Consider the following 15280-nt stretch of genomic DNA (forward strand, 5'->3'; position numbering starts at 1 on the left):
GGATTCTTTATAGATGTTTTTTCTAAAAGCTCGTTGCTGCTCTTGCACATCTGCACTTAGAATCGTTTTACTGCATAGGGAAGTGGGTTTGAATGTGGCTCATTTTTAATAGTTGAATTCACTGAAATAAGCTGCCTTTCCTGATCAGAAGGAATCCTCTATACTGATTTGCCTATGATCATATTTCTCTTTAGCTTCCACCCTGTGAAATAGTGTACTAAACAGTAAACTGTATTCCTGGAGGTAGTTTTTGTATACATAGCTTGGGGAAGCAAAGCAATTTCCTCAGCATGACATCCTGTTGTGGTTTGCAGTAGGCTAGTACTCTGTATTAGTTGACATCAGTGAGTTCAAAAGTGTGTAAAGCTTTTCAAAGTTAGAAGGCACTAGCCTTGCTTGTAAAAGAAACTTCATGAAAAAGAGAAAAACAGGCGCTGTTCTGATTTGTGAGGTGGAAAAACAGCTTTCCAGGGACAAAAATGGAGGTGTTGGTGTACACTAGTGATTGCTGTAACACCCATGACACTGTAGTCAGTAGTTTGCACAGTGGTACCTGCAGTGATAAGTAGGTTTTGCAGCAGATTATGCCCTCTTGCGTTGAAAAGAAATGAAGCTTTCTTCTGCTCAGGGCCCAGTAAGGCAGGTCTGTTACTCCAGCAAAACAGCTTGTCTTTTATTGTGCCATTGCTAAGTGTGCATTTTTAGTTGTGTGCCGCAGCTAAGCTCATTGGTGACCTTCAAGGCTTGCTGCAAGTAAATGCAGTTGAGCTGTGAAATTGCCTTTATTTACTGGTGTATGTTTGTTACTAATATAGTCATTTGTTACCAATAGTGATATTGAAGCCAGTACAAGTCACAGAGCATGAAAGCCTCTCTAGAGAAAAGGAGTTCTGCTGGATTTTGTCATTTGTTGATTTTCCCATTCTTTTCTTTTTCAGGTCGAGCGTCCTCCTTCTCCGTTCTCAGTAGCTCCACAAGCCACCCTTCCTCCTGTGCCACCACGACTGGATCTTCTGCAGCAGCGAGTGTCCAATCCGCCTGGGGCTTCCAGTCCTGGGACCGCTTCAAAGGTCAAACACACTGTTTGCCCTTTCAGCTATGATTTTGATGGGGCAGGCAGTAAGAGCAGCATTGTTGGTGAACACTACGTGTTCTCTGTGATATCCCTAAGTACTTTCACACAAGGCTTTTTTTTCTTCCTTTTCTGTAGTCCTCTTGGGCCACTTACCTTTCATTCCCTAAGAGGGCCCAGTCTGTCCTGAAAGCAAATGCTTCTTTCTGCAATCTGTGGTAGGAGAGTCCCTTTTTGCTGTTTAAAGGGCCTGTCTTCTCTTCACATTCATCCATGCAATTGCTAGAAAGAAGCTGGTCCTATGCTGAAGTACTTGCTCACTTAGGGTGACTGGAGTCCTCCTGTTGAGCTACCAAGTTATTGTTGTTACCAATATCTTCACTGTTTTTTCAACCTCAGCCACTGCTGCCTGTGCCCTTTGGAGCTGCATTTATGGGCTTGTGTTTTGTTCTAGCTAGGAGGCTAGATGTGGGAAGGTGTCATATTCCTGTCCCAACTTTTCTTTTCTAAACAAATTTTTCCATCAAGCATTTTTTTTCAGATAGAAAACTAAGGAAGGAATGAAATATGTGTGACTGGGAGAGATTAACTGGTTTTCTGATTGGCTAGCAGAAGGCAATAGTGTGATCTCGGTGGTGTTTGGTCATTGGCTGTTGAGATATGGCAGTGGTTCTTCAGCTGGTTTGGATGAAGTAATGAAATAATGCTTGAAAGTTCAGGCAGAAGAAAATATCCATTTCTATGAATATTCATTGCTGGCTGATGAATGGTAACTTGTATAAATAACCCACAATTGAATCTTTTTCTTGAATGATGGGTATCCTTTGTTTGGAATCCAATCTAATGCTGCTATAAGCTTTTTTTTTTTCCTTCAAGAAAAACAATCTGGGGTGTTTAGTGCCTGGCTGTAGCTGCACGTAGTTACTGTGTTATCTCTTCAAGCTAGTAGAGAAGGTGTCTTTGGAGGGTTAACATGTGGAGATGATCTCTACATCCTTTGAGATAATTTCTTGTAAAAATAGATAAAACGAAACCTAAAACTCACCCTTCTGCCCCTTGCCTTCCTCCTTTTTACATTTTGTGGCTAGACTACCTTTGTTAAGCAATATTTTTACATTCTTCTGCCTTCCAGGCTGCACCTGGTACCCTTCACAAGGATAAACCTTTGCCAATCCCACCCACGCTCAGAGATCTCCCACCGCCACCACCTCCAGACAGGCCACATTCTATTGGGACTGAAGGTCGACCTCAGAGACGTCCCCTGCCTTGCACACCAGGAGACTGTCCTTCGAGAGACAAACCACCCCCTGTGCCCTCCAACCGTCAGGCGGACCTGTGGCCATCCAGGCCAATTCCAAAAGCGCCATCTGTAGCTCTCAGCCCAGGTGACCCTTGGGCTGGGAGAGAACTGTCAAACAGGCACTCGCTGCCCTTTTCCTTGCCCTCTCAGATGGAATCCAGGGCTGACAGCCATCGGCTTGGGAGCACGCTCAGCCTGGACAACCCAGTGGTGAGTAGGCCTATTGGAGGTAAAGGTAGTCTTCAAGAATTAAGTCTTCCAAGGTGCCCTCTTCTAATAGTTTACATCTGAATAGGGCAATCTTGTGCCAAGGGAGAGATGGAAAGGAACTGGTGAGTGTCCAGCAAGGGAGAATAATGAGAGGACTTCTTAGGGAAGTGCTTTCGTGCCTCTTGGGAGCAAGGCTGAGATCCTAGTTTGAGCAGTCATGAGCCACAAAAATTTCATGATCACTGTTCACCTTTCAGTTTTGAAAAACAGAATGTTTTGTATTGGGAGCTGGTATGCTGAAAAAGTGTGATTTACTCCTCTCAGTTTTCAGTCCTATAAAACCTACACACAGTAGCTATGATTAGTTTAACACAGTAAAATCTGAGTTAAATTTGGATCTGTTACTATTACCAGTGTCATGCTGTGTAACTTAGTAGTCCTACATATTGTTCTCTGAAAGAAATCCCAGGCAGTTTTGCTTTCTTTGATTCCATTCCCCTAATTTTTCCTTTTAAAACCTCCAGCTTTCTAAAATTGAAAGCAAGTATGTTTTTAGCCAAGTTGTCTAAGAAAATGACACTTGCACAGTTGTCATTCTCTCTCCGTATGTGTGTACTTGTCTATATCCTTTTCCTCTTGTACTCTGCTTTGGCCTATTTCAGCTGAATTTGCCAAAGCCATTGGAGTCTCAAAAGATATGAAGTTCCTGCAGGTTTTGTGTAAACAGGCAGTTGGCTACAGGAGAAAAACCCTGCTTGTGCCCTCACTGAGGGAAAACTGTCACAGAACTATTGGATTTCTAAGATGTCAGTAAATGCTTAGGAATAAATGAATGTCCTGGTTTCAGCTGGGACAGAGTTTAACTGTCTTCCTAGTAGCTGGTACAGTGCTATGTTTTGAGTTCAGTATGTGAAGAATGTTGGTGACACTGATGTTTTCAGTTGTTGCTCAGTAGTGCTTAGACTATAGTCAAGGATTTTTCAGCTTCTCATGCCCAGCCAGGGCACAAGAAGTTGGCACAGGACACAGCCAGGGCACCTGACCCAAACTGGCCAACAGTGTATTCCATACCATGTGACGTCCCATCTAGTTTAGGAACTGGGAAGTGGGGGCGGGGAATCGCGGCTCGGGGACTGGCTGGGTGTCGGTCGGCGGGTGGTGAGCAATTGCCCTGCGCATCATTTGTACATTCCAATCCTTTTATTATTGCTGTTGTCATTTTATTAGTGTTATCATTATCAGTTTCTTCTTTTCTGTTCTGTTAAACCGTTCTTATCTCAACCCACAAGTTTTACTTCTTTTCCCGATTTTCTCCCCCATCCCACTGGATGGGGGGGGAGTGAGTGAGCGGCTGCGTGGTGCTTAGTTGCTGGCTGGGGTTAAACCACGACAATGAAGATGCTTCATTCCCCCAGAGGGTGTGTTGAATGACTGGCTGACAGCTTTGCAACTACACTGGTATATGTGGTGTTACTGATTCCTGGTTTGGAATTTTTTCTTTCAGAGCTTGAACAGTGGTCCAACAACAACCTCAGAGTGTGAACACCCCAAAATTAAACCCTCCTCATCTGCCAATGCGATCTACTCCTTAGCTGCCAGGTCTGTTGTTTTCTAGCAAAAGTGCTATTTTCTAACTTGGAGAATAGTAATTGCAGGGCTCTCTCCATGCTGGTGCCAGGGACAGAATTTGACACAACTCAGCTTTAGTTTCAATCTCTGACAGATTCAAAATAAACAATCTAGAGAAAGTAGATGTAATCAGCATCCCAATACACAATCTAGAGAAATTAGATTAAATTAGCATCCCAAAGATCTGCAGATAGTGCTGGTAGTTACCCTTGGCTGTGGCAATAGGAAACAGGCTACAGTTGCCACTAGCTCTTTTATGAATTCACTTCTGAGTTGGTCTTTATGTGAAGTAGGTGATGTATAATGTGTATGGTATTGTCAGCTTCCTTTTGCATAATGACTTTGTGCCAGCATGACCTTGCATCTGGGCTGCTGAGAGTCCTACGAGCCAGGTTATTTCTTTAGACAGAATCACTATAAGATGGCTGCTTGCTACTTCCACTGTGGATTTTAAAGGCCACTTTGATATTAATTAGATTTGGCTTAGATGTTTTTCTGATGTTTATATCTTGTTTCTTCTGCCTCCAGACCACTGCCTGTACCAAAACTGCCTCCTGGGGAACAGTCTGAAAGCGATGAAGACACTGAATACATGTCGCCATCCTCTCTGCCTGTGGTGCCTCCAGGTCCTGCTGTACAAAAACCAGAGATCAAAATGCCTTTGGAAATGACTCAGAGTTTACGGTGAGATTCTGTTTGTACGTACTGTGCTTCCTCCTCACAGCTCTGGGAAAGCATATTTGTTTATTAGGGTGGCGATTTTGCTTGCTGGGTTTGCTGAATTCCCCCAGTGATATTTGCCAGATCTAGGCTAGCATAGCTAACTGTAAATGAAATGTGACTACTGCTCTTTTGCAGAATCCTTTTCAAGTATTAAAGGAGTTAGATAACCACTCCTCCCTCTTTCTGCCAGTAACCTTTTGAGAGCAGCAGCAACTGAAATTCAAAATTCTATTAAAAGGTTGTGGTATCAATTAAATTATTTTAAGCTGATATGCTGTACTGCAATATACATTACTAAAGCATTTTCTGGAACATATATTCTTTCACAGAACAGTGGTGATTTCACTTTGAAGCGGGGATCTGTGCAGAGTCTCAGTCACAGAGACTAGGTGGTGGTGGTTGACCACTGTCACTTGTCTGAAGGGAAATATGTGTTCTCTCCCTCAGCGTTTTAGACTGCAACCAGCAGACGGATGCCTGTATGTATGAAGCAATGTACAACATTCACTCCCAAGCAGCATCCTCTGCTTTCGAGACTGTCAACACTTCTGGTGAGTGGGTGTGCTAAAAAAAACAACTGAGAAACTGGGGTACAATGAACTGGTCCCAGTCCCAGCTGGAACAGCGTTTTAGGCTAAATTAGATGTTACTTCCTTTCACTGTTAAAATAGCTAGGATGTATGTGGAAACATCTGGGTATGTGTGCTGCAGACTGCACGTGGGGATGTTGTTGAGAACCCTGGATGGAATGCACTGTAAAAATACTCAACAGTTGCTAAAAAAATTGCTGGTTTTGAAGATTTTTTTTTTTTTTTTTTTTTTTTTTCCCCCTGGGCAGCAGTTGTCAGCCCACATCTATCATAAGTATTTTTAATGTAATACTACCCTCTGGAAAGAGCTTCCATTGAATGCAGGGTTTTGGCAGCAAAACCTTAGTTCTGTGTCCTGTCAATGTTTGTGGACTACAGGGGAACAGAGTCTGCCTTGAGAGACAGAAGCTCTGTTCAGTCCCAGAGTTCTGTTTAGTCCTAGAGCTCAGAATGTGCCTCTTATTCTAGATGAAGGGGATCAGGCAGCAGCCACTGCCAGCAACGGCCCTGAAGAGTCAGAAAATGAAGAAGATGGCTATGATATCCCCAAACCACCACTACCGGTTGCTATTGCTCGTCGCACACTGTCTGATATCTCCAATGCCACACCTGCCTTCAGCCGAATGTCTTTGGAAAATGACCCTCTAACAGGTTAGAGAACACCTGAACTCTTCGTGTTGTAGTGGGTACTAATGGCTTGCTATGCATGTTTGAAACTTAGGTCATGCACTCAAGGTTTTTTATGTAAGCTGTAAAATCAGGTTTATAAGGCAGAATTACACTGTTTCTTAGGTGTCCAGTTTGGTTTACAACTTGGGAATGCACTGCCTTGGTCATTTAATCACTGAGCTAGCAAATCACATTTAAAATCACAGTTAGGAAAACCTGTCCTCAGCTTAAAGGATACTCCTTAAGCCACTGTTTCCTACAGGGTATGCCTTTTGTACCAGGGTGTACCAGGGCATGAAACAGAACTTCAGAATGTTACTGTTTATCAGTGTTCCAAGTAAAAGATGACATGACTGACCTTGCGCAGCTTCTGTCTGACTCAGTCTTGGCTGCAGTTATTACCAGCAGATGGCATAAGTGTACTGTTTGATGCTGTCAGTTCCTTTGAGCAGGGACCTAGTGGCTCAACAAGGTCAGCTTTTTGTCCCTGGGGAGTAGAGGACATCTTATCCTCCTGGCTGCAAGGCATGTTCTCTGAGGGAGAAACTAAAGCCTCGCCTCTCCAAGAGCGTTTCTGCGTAATGCTTGACTTATTCCCAGCAACTGCCCAGCAGCTCTAAAGGAAGCTCTGAAACTCTTCTTGTTGGGGACTTTCAGCATGTCTGAACACCCTGGTGATTTGCCAAGTGAGAGGAATGAGTTTCTTGTTCCTTCTGGAGGCAGACAGGAGGCAGAGCCTCCTATAGCCAGGACCACTTGCCCCAGTGAGTATTCTGTTCACCTGCTTCACCACTTCCCCTTCCCTGAGCTTGCCCTTCTTCAGCACTGAGAAGAATTTACTAGAGCAGAGAAGTTTATTAGCTTTTGCCACTCCTCCCTGCTCCCTGCCCTACTTTTTCAGTCTGTCACTGTGTCCGCAGGATGTGGTTGACCAGGGGTAAGAAGGGGCAGAGAGAGCTCACATCCTGCTTGCTCCCAGATGAAGTACTGAGCTTCATCACTGACCATTCTTTGTTTCTACAGCCCTGAAATAACAGTGCTGTTGTCCTGCTTTGTAGTGTTAGGAGATCCACTAATGAAAAATGCTGTGGAAATGCTGATTGTTACTGCTCTGGGAAGCATATGCAGTTTTCTGAAACATTGGATATTAGCTACTGCTGAAGCATGGTGTTTTAAGCAAGCCTGACTAGTATGGGATGCATTTTGGCAGATTTATGTTCTCACGCATTGTACCCTACAGTTTAGTTTCTTAATCATTTACCAAAAAAAAGCTGTGCTAGTAGTTGCCCTTTCAAATTGACCCATGGTCTCTGAAATTTGATCCAATTCAAGCTGAAACAGCTTTTTCAAAAGACAATTGGGGGGAGAGAAGTGGGTAGTCCTTTTTCTCAAATGTACAAAAACCCTTTTATGTATAAGCAGCTTGTACTTTGAAGATGAGGGAGTTGAACTGCATTGTGGTTGATGAGGAAGCTTCAATGAATTTGTTTCCTGAAGAGCCTTCTCTATCTTAGTGCTTTTGGTACAAGTTTTTCAGAAAGGCTCCACAATGACTGCTTCTTTTCTGACCAGTGCTGCAGCATCCACTCTTAAAAAGGGATTGTTTGGACATTCTTAGTCTTACAGAATTGTCTGTTGTACACCAGTTCTACTGCTAGAAAACTCTTATCTTGAGTACCTTGAGGAGTTTCTCCAGAAGACAAATAAAACTTTCTTTAAGGTGATGTCAAATACTCATGCAGAGTCAGTATTTGTGATTTGCAAAGTAGGCAAAAATGTTTTCTGCAATGATCCAGAAGGTTAGCACTCAAAAATTATCAGATGTTGGATTAACACATAAAGCAATGTGTTGGAGTGTTTGGTGTCTTGTTTGGTTTATTGGCTATTCTTTTTTCTCCCCAAGAGTAGCGCATGATGTGGCTACTGACAAGTAACACATCTGATCGACTTAAGAGAAAAGGCAGAACAGGCTGAGCTTACTGATCTGCCATAGCTGCCAGCCATTAGGTAGGGTGAGCTTCAGCAGGAGCTCTTGTAGATGGCCATGGCCTGCTGATGGGCTGGGAGAGGAGCAGACCCTTCAGAGAACGTAATTCAGTTGCTTGAGCAATTGTGGTGGATGAGTTGTAACTGATAGATCTGGTTTTGTGGATACACTCCCTCAGGCTGCAAAGTGGACAACAGTTTTGTGAGGAGAGGTCAGCATCTGGACAGTTAGACTAGGGGTTGCTGTCTGATTCTAGAAGGAAATAAGATGTTTGGTAAAGTTGCATATTCTTAGTGTCTTTTTTTTTCCCAGCACATCTCTGTTTCTTGTTCTAAGGCTGATACCTGAGCTCTGCTCACAGGCACACATACATCCCGTGTCAATTTTTTCTATTTATGTGGTTTTATCTTAATAAATGAGCCTGATGTGGCCTCCTAATTAAAGAAAATCTCCATAGCCATTTTTGCTATGGAGGGGAAGCTGAGCTAATCCATACCATTGTGAGAGGTTAGGCTGGTGGGAGAAAGTGGCGTAGCTTTCAGTGGCATGTTTTTGAAGTGCCATTTATCAGTCTAGTGGCATTTCTGCTTTGTTCCAAGCAAGAATCATATGTCCTTTTTTGAAGTGATGTGTTTGTTTCTCCTTCCAGGTTTTACAGATGGCTCTCAAGTTCCAGAAAGACCGCCAAAGCCGCTACCACGGAGAATAAATTCGGAGCGGAAAGCAGGGAGCTGCCAAGCAGGCGGAGCCAGCAGTGGGACCAGTGCGTCACTGCAACTCTCCAGTGAGATTGAGAATCTAATGAGCCAAGGTTACTCATATCAGGACATTCAGAAAGCACTGGTCATTGCACATAACAATATTGAAATGGCCAAGAATATTCTCCGGGAGTTTGTTTCCATTTCCTCCCCTGCGCATGTGGCCACATAGCACATTACCTCCACACCTGCAACTTCTGTGGACCAACTGTCTGGGCAGCCGTAGCCCAGCTACACACCAAAGGGGAAGGGGGTTCCTATAGAGACTTCATGCTGAGGTCAGTCCTGCCTCTTAAAAGAATCAGTTATCAGGTTTTTGTGGTTCCAGATTTCAAAGCAGTGGAATGAAATGGAGCAGAATGGTGTTTTATACAGTGTATGTCTTGGAGTCCTTTACCCCTACCTCTTGTTTGAGAGAACAGATTTATTTCCAGGGTGTTGGTAGAGAAAGGCATCGCAACATGGGATCCCCGAGCTGATGCCCTGGAGGCTGGGGGGGAGTTGTTTTGTGCTGTGAATTCTAAGTGAATGCTCCGAGAAACAAAGTCTCGAGGTCGGTGTGGTGTGTCCTGTGGTTCATGGTACTAGGTTTGGATCTGTTAGCTGCTGTGTGTCTGGCTCAGGCTTTTTAGAGCAGCTGGGAGGTCACTTTCTGCTGGGAATAAGTAGGAGACCTTGGAAGAATCTTCTGATTGCTTCCTGTTTGCCATGGCGTTTTTCCCCCTTGCCTGTAATAATACCATTTATTGCTTATGATTCAAGTCCTCCCTTTTTGCCTGGAGATAGCGTGACTAGCTTCTGTCAGGCATTTTGATCTTGACAGTGCTGGGAGTTGGATTTCTCTCATATGTGTCCTCTTGCCAGCAGCACTGGCAGCACCAGATTCCAGGCAGCTAGATGTGCTGAAAGTTTTGTGTGTTTTTGAGGGGTGGGAGAGGGTGGGAAGAATTTGAGTCAGAGCAAAGAACTGGCTGCTGCTTCTCTTTTTAGCCTTGAGCATTTTGTGCTTCGATGCTCAAACTTGATTGTGGCCCTGCTGGGCTTGAGCAGCCGTCACTGGACGCTCCCATGTGCTCTTTCTCTAGGAATGTTGCACCTGGTAAATATGATGTTTTATTTATCTTAATTGCATGGTGGCTGTCGCAGAGTACTGGTCTTCATGCCCATTCCATCATCTCCTTCAGAGAACTTTTGCGGGAGCCAGCTGTCTTTGTGCCAGGCTGTTCTGTGGAATTGGTAGATGCAGCTGATGTATTCGTTGGTATCTTACCTGCTTTACCAGTAAAAGAAATGCAGCAGTTCTCTGCATGGCTATCAAAACAACGTGGGGGCTCTTCTTTCCATTTCCATTACTCTAAGGTATTGCCAGAGCTTATGTTAACACAGATCTGGGAAACTTCTGTATTTGTAAAATGATCGCACAGCTTTAAAAGTCAGTACTCAGCTGTTACTTTGAAAAAACCTGACTTGAATACTCAGCTACTTAACTCTGTTCATATATTCTTGACGTGCGAGAAGTGTATGGTTCTTTTTGAGAGGATGTAAATCAAGTAGGGTACACAGATCACAGCCTGACAGATGAACAAGTGCTCTGTGTACACTGAGAGGCTATTAGACTTTTGAAGCATGTCTAGTATTATTTGCATCTCTCTAAGGGCAGCAGTAGTCACTAGGCAAAGGGTTGCAACTTGAAATGTTGGAGTGATTATGGCAGTTGGATGCAGTTTAGCCTTTTAAAGAATCCAGTAGCTGGGCCCAGATCTCAGAGAAACTTGGCAATTGGCAGAGAGAACTTAACAAGTATTATCAAAGGGAACTAAGCTTAAAATGTTTGGTTTATGTAGAGTATAGGTTTCTCTCTAGATCTACACCTTTATAAATTGATGCAGTGAGTTCCAGGCAGTTTAAAAGCATGAACTGTCCCTCTTTACTCCTCTCCTTTCTGTAGTAAAGAAAATGTTCTCTGAAACTGTAAGGAGATCTCCTGCAACATTTGCAGGCTGTCACCACTGTTGCTATTTTGGGGCCAGGGCTGAAACTTGCAAATGCAGCACACTGATGAGATTTATGTTAGTGGGCATGGTGCTGTGCAATGGTGCAGAGAGAGGTCAGGTGCAGCCAGGAGCAGGGTCTGGCCTTGGTGAAAGTGCTGAGTTGCAGAGAAGGTGATGTCAGTGCATATTGTACTCGGGGAAGAAGAACTGTTGTTTTTCCTCTGCCCATGTGTGCAACAGTCAGCAGTATCGTGAACCAGTCCTGCTTTTTCTGTGTGAAGCGCTCTGCCAGTTACACATGGCAGCCTTGGTCAGTGTGTCTGTAGGAGCTTCTAGAGAAGCAAGCCCAGCACTGATGCTGCTGAGGCAGGAACATGGGGCAGCTCTGGTTGTTCTCTCAGTAGATCTGCATGTTACACTTGTGAGCCTGAGCAACCAGTCCTAGTGTATGAGAGTTATTTCCTGGCTTTGTCCTGGAGAACCAGGTAAAAACCCTTTTGTGAGGGAGCACTACAGTTTTATTTCCCTCTTTCGTATTCTCTCCAGTGCTGCCGCTAGCTCCGTGTTTAGTTTGGAGCCACTTCGTTTCTGACTTGCTGTGTAAACTCAGTGCAAGTGTGTTCAAGTGTGGCATGTGACTCTTGCCACTGCCAAGGCTGCGTAAGAGCCAAGTCCAGCTAGCTAGAAAGCCTTAACTCTTGTCTTGCACAGTGTGTGTGATCAGACTAGTGATGCCCTGTCCCATACAAGCCCTTTATTACAGGCTTGTTGTAATGTTAAATTAAATCCTGCCTAGCAGAGCTATTACAAGCCAGTCTTTGGGGTTTATGTGCTGAGAGACGTTTCTATGGGTATTGTTCCAGGTATTAGAGATTAGAGAGAGCAGTCTTTGTGGCATGTATCACTAATTTTTCTGCATGTGTCCTTTCTGTGCACTGTTTGTGTCTCAAACTGATTTAAAAAACTTAAGTCTTGGCTTTTCTTCCTTAGAAATGTAAGCCTTTGCTAGTACCACTGAAGTGCAGCAGAGTCCTGACCATGTCTTATGGCTGTGCTCTGTGAAGTCAATCCAGGCACTGTACAGTGTATTTTTCTTGTTCTTTCAGAAAGGTAAGCCTAAGATTGATTTCTCTTTTTTTCCCTTCACCTCCTTGATCTTTATTCTTAAGAAGTTAACTTTATGACGCTACTTTAAAAAGAAGAAAAAAAAAAAAACCAACCCAAATGTCTAGTGCCTTTCTTAAGGGAATGCTGCATCGCTAGGCTGGATTTGAGTATCCATCCCTCTGTGAAAATGAAGAGCCCGAACTAGACAAGCTGTAAAGATGCCTTTGAGCGTGAGACTGCTTTGAAAGGGGTGAAAACAAGGGGCAAGAAAGATGGGCAATTGTCACTTCAACTTTGACACTGTGTTTCGTAGCATTTCAACTGTGGAGGTTTCCTACTTTACTTTACCTGTTACTAACAGTGACTTGTCTGGACTGGTGCTTTACTAAGTTTGGTGTGAAGACAGTAGAATTGTAGGACAGGATTGGTTTTGTTTGTAACAAAATACGAGTTCTGCTCATAAAAAATGCTGGTTTTCCCCCTACCTGTCAACCCTGGACACAAAGCAAGCAGAAAACACTTTGCACAGTAAGAGTTGGGCACAAAATGTGTGGGACCAGTATGCGTCTCTGCGCAGCAAGCAGCAGGTAGCTGTGGAAAGCAGGCAAGTATCATCTGTTCTGAACAGGGTTTCCGGCTGACTTAGTATGTTCAATGCCACTGTAGCTGAATGGGAATCTGAAATGAGACATATCCTGCCAGGGGTGTGGTAAAACTTGTCTGCTGCACTGCCCTTGCGTGTCTGTCTCTGCAAGTGCTGCAACTTGAGGCATGGAGTGTCTCTGCTGGGATCCAGCGGACTTGCTTTCACTATAAACAGCTTTTCTGCATGCCCTTCACTGAGCCCTTACCTTGGGGGAGCCAGATAGGCTCAGAGTACAGCATGTTGCTTCCTGCACTAGACTGATTACATTACTGTAGCTAATCCTGAGGCAGGGTCATTACTGTAAATGTTTTTTTTTCAGTTGAGCAAGAAAAAATGCAACTCCCCGCGCACTTTCTTAAAGGTGCCACTTTAAAAATTAGTGGGGAATAAGGACACTTATTTTTAAAGTTCCTAATAGAAATCTTTTTTGAAATTCCCAGTGGGGGAGGAACAGTTGTTCTTTCTCTTGAATGACAAATACCAATTTGTATAATATCAGTGTTAAAAATGTTGAGATTTTCACAAAATATTTTAAAAAAATATAATAGTGTCATTAATATAAAAATATAATAGCAGTATTTAATCCTTTCAGATCTGTAAAGAATAAGGAAAAACAGAAGGTAAATATTCTTACAGAGAGTAGCTGAGCTTTAAGGTTCACTTGGTTTAAAGTCCTCATTTTGTTTGCAAATGCATTGTTAATGTTTAGAGGTTATACTAATGTTATTTATTAATTGTTTTCATTCTTGTATGCTGCCCACTAAGAGCTTCTTTGTTTGGGATTTCATTCACCTGTGTCAGTAAAAAGAAAACAAAACAAAGTTTTATTTTTAAATAAAATTTCCTTTGTTGTAGCATATTGTCTGTGTTGTGTTGGTTCTGTGAGCCCTGGAAAAAGGATATCCTGCTCAAGCTTGTCTCGGTCATCTTGTTCAGGGTGCCCAAGTCTGAGATGTTCACTTAGTATCCTGGATCTCTTACAGACTTTGACTGACTTTGTCGCTATTTTAACTCTTACCACAATTATCTGTTAAATTGAAATTCGTATCATGGATACTAACAAATAGAGGGCAGGAAAGATTTATATAAAGTTTATACTAATAAGTCGTATTTATAGAGTTAACGTATTCTAATAGAATTGATTAATAGAGTCTATAATCCATCAGGACATATTAGAGTCTGAGAATGACATTAATGGGTTTGTTAACATCCATGAACAGAGTCTAAGGGAGTCCATAGGAATCTAGTAAAGTCTGATGGGTTCTGCAGTGTCTGTTGGGGTCTAGCAGATCCTGAAGCGTCAGTCCCACTCTGCTGCAGTCTGTTAGGCTCCATTTGCCTCTCACAGAGTCTGTTAGTACATTACTATAGACTCTAAATAACTTTTATAACTGCATAGCATTTCTGTAATTACGTATATTACACAACTGTAGAATGCAATTATACATTACATGTATGTAATTTTGGATTTATTATATATCCTTTATAAATAGATAACATTACTGTTTGCTGGATATGGATGGTTTATCTGTTAGATGCTGTTGGAGTCTGATATACCCTGCCGGAGTTTGTGAGACTCTGGGGGGGGGCCTGTGCAAGTATATGACAGAGGACAAGACCTGTGAGGCTCTAACAGAATCTGTCAGCCTTGAATCATGTTCCATAGACACTGGTGGAGTCTGGTGAGTCTATAGCATCCAGCAGAGTCTGGCAGGTTCTGGACTCCAGAGCCTGGGGGGTCTATTAAATGAAATAGGCTTGAGGACAAGTTGACCCAGCTGACCAGCCCTGACCTGCTCCCCCCCCAGATATTTGGGGTTAACTGATGTTACTTGGGGCCAAATAAGGACACACAGGTCACATGTGGTCAAGGGAATGCCTCAGACAAGTCACATTGGGGTCAAATGAGGACATGGGGGTCAACTGAGGTCAAGTGAACCCCTCAATGTCACTGTGGGGTTAAATGAGGTTAATTGGGGTCAAATGAGGACACAGGGGTCAAGATCGAGTGAACACCTCAAAGACTCACTGTGGATTAGTTGGGGTCAAATGAGGACATGGGGGTCAACTGAGGTTGAGTGAACCCCTCAAGGAAGTCACCATGGGATAAGTCTGGTTAATCAGGGTCAAATGAGGTTAACTGGGGTCAAATGAAGACATGGGGATCAAAGAAGCATAACAGGGGTTAAATAATATGAACTGGGGTCACATGGGGGGCACATGGGGTTTCTGGTATCGAGCACTATCAACCTAGTTAAATGGAGTCAGAGGAATCAGATGGGTCACACGGGGTCCTGTGGTGTCATCCATAATGTGAACTATGTCTTAGTATCTGATCCATGGTTATTACGACCTATTGGAGGTGTTAGTACAGTTAGCTAGTGCTGTCTGATGGATTCTAACAAGTCAGTGTATTGACACAGTTGTATGTTAGTGTGTTTATCATTGACCCTACCTGTTCACATAGCTATGTTATAGAGTCAGATAACAGTGCAACAGATTGGATTTATTTATTAGGGGGTTATGAGTATCTATCATAGCTAGTAAAACAATTCTGTTAGAACTCGATAGATTCTAATACTGCAATTATCAATG

The 15280-nt window shown here is 43.2% G+C and overlaps 1 protein-coding gene across 1 annotated transcript in view; it reads left to right on the plus strand.

The window, feature by feature from the left end:
* The window catches only part of CBL (Cbl proto-oncogene), a 46054-nt gene extending 32510 nt beyond the window's left edge, over positions 1-13544 (plus strand). Inside the window, exons 10-16 of the mRNA XM_069788021.1 lie at positions 939-1070; positions 2205-2582; positions 4087-4181; positions 4740-4895; positions 5382-5485; positions 5993-6175; positions 8830-13544. Of these exons, the coding sequence (XP_069644122.1) occupies positions 939-1070; positions 2205-2582; positions 4087-4181; positions 4740-4895; positions 5382-5485; positions 5993-6175; positions 8830-9110 (1329 nt within the window). The 3' untranslated portion in view covers positions 9111-13544. The remainder of the gene's footprint in view (positions 1-938; positions 1071-2204; positions 2583-4086; positions 4182-4739; positions 4896-5381; positions 5486-5992; positions 6176-8829) is intronic.
* The last annotated feature ends 1736 nt before the right edge of the window (positions 13545-15280 follow it).

The sequence above is a fragment of the Haliaeetus albicilla genome, chromosome 7, assembly GCF_947461875.1.
Source record: "Haliaeetus albicilla chromosome 7, bHalAlb1.1, whole genome shotgun sequence".
NCBI lineage: Eukaryota > Metazoa > Chordata > Aves > Accipitriformes > Accipitridae > Haliaeetus > Haliaeetus albicilla.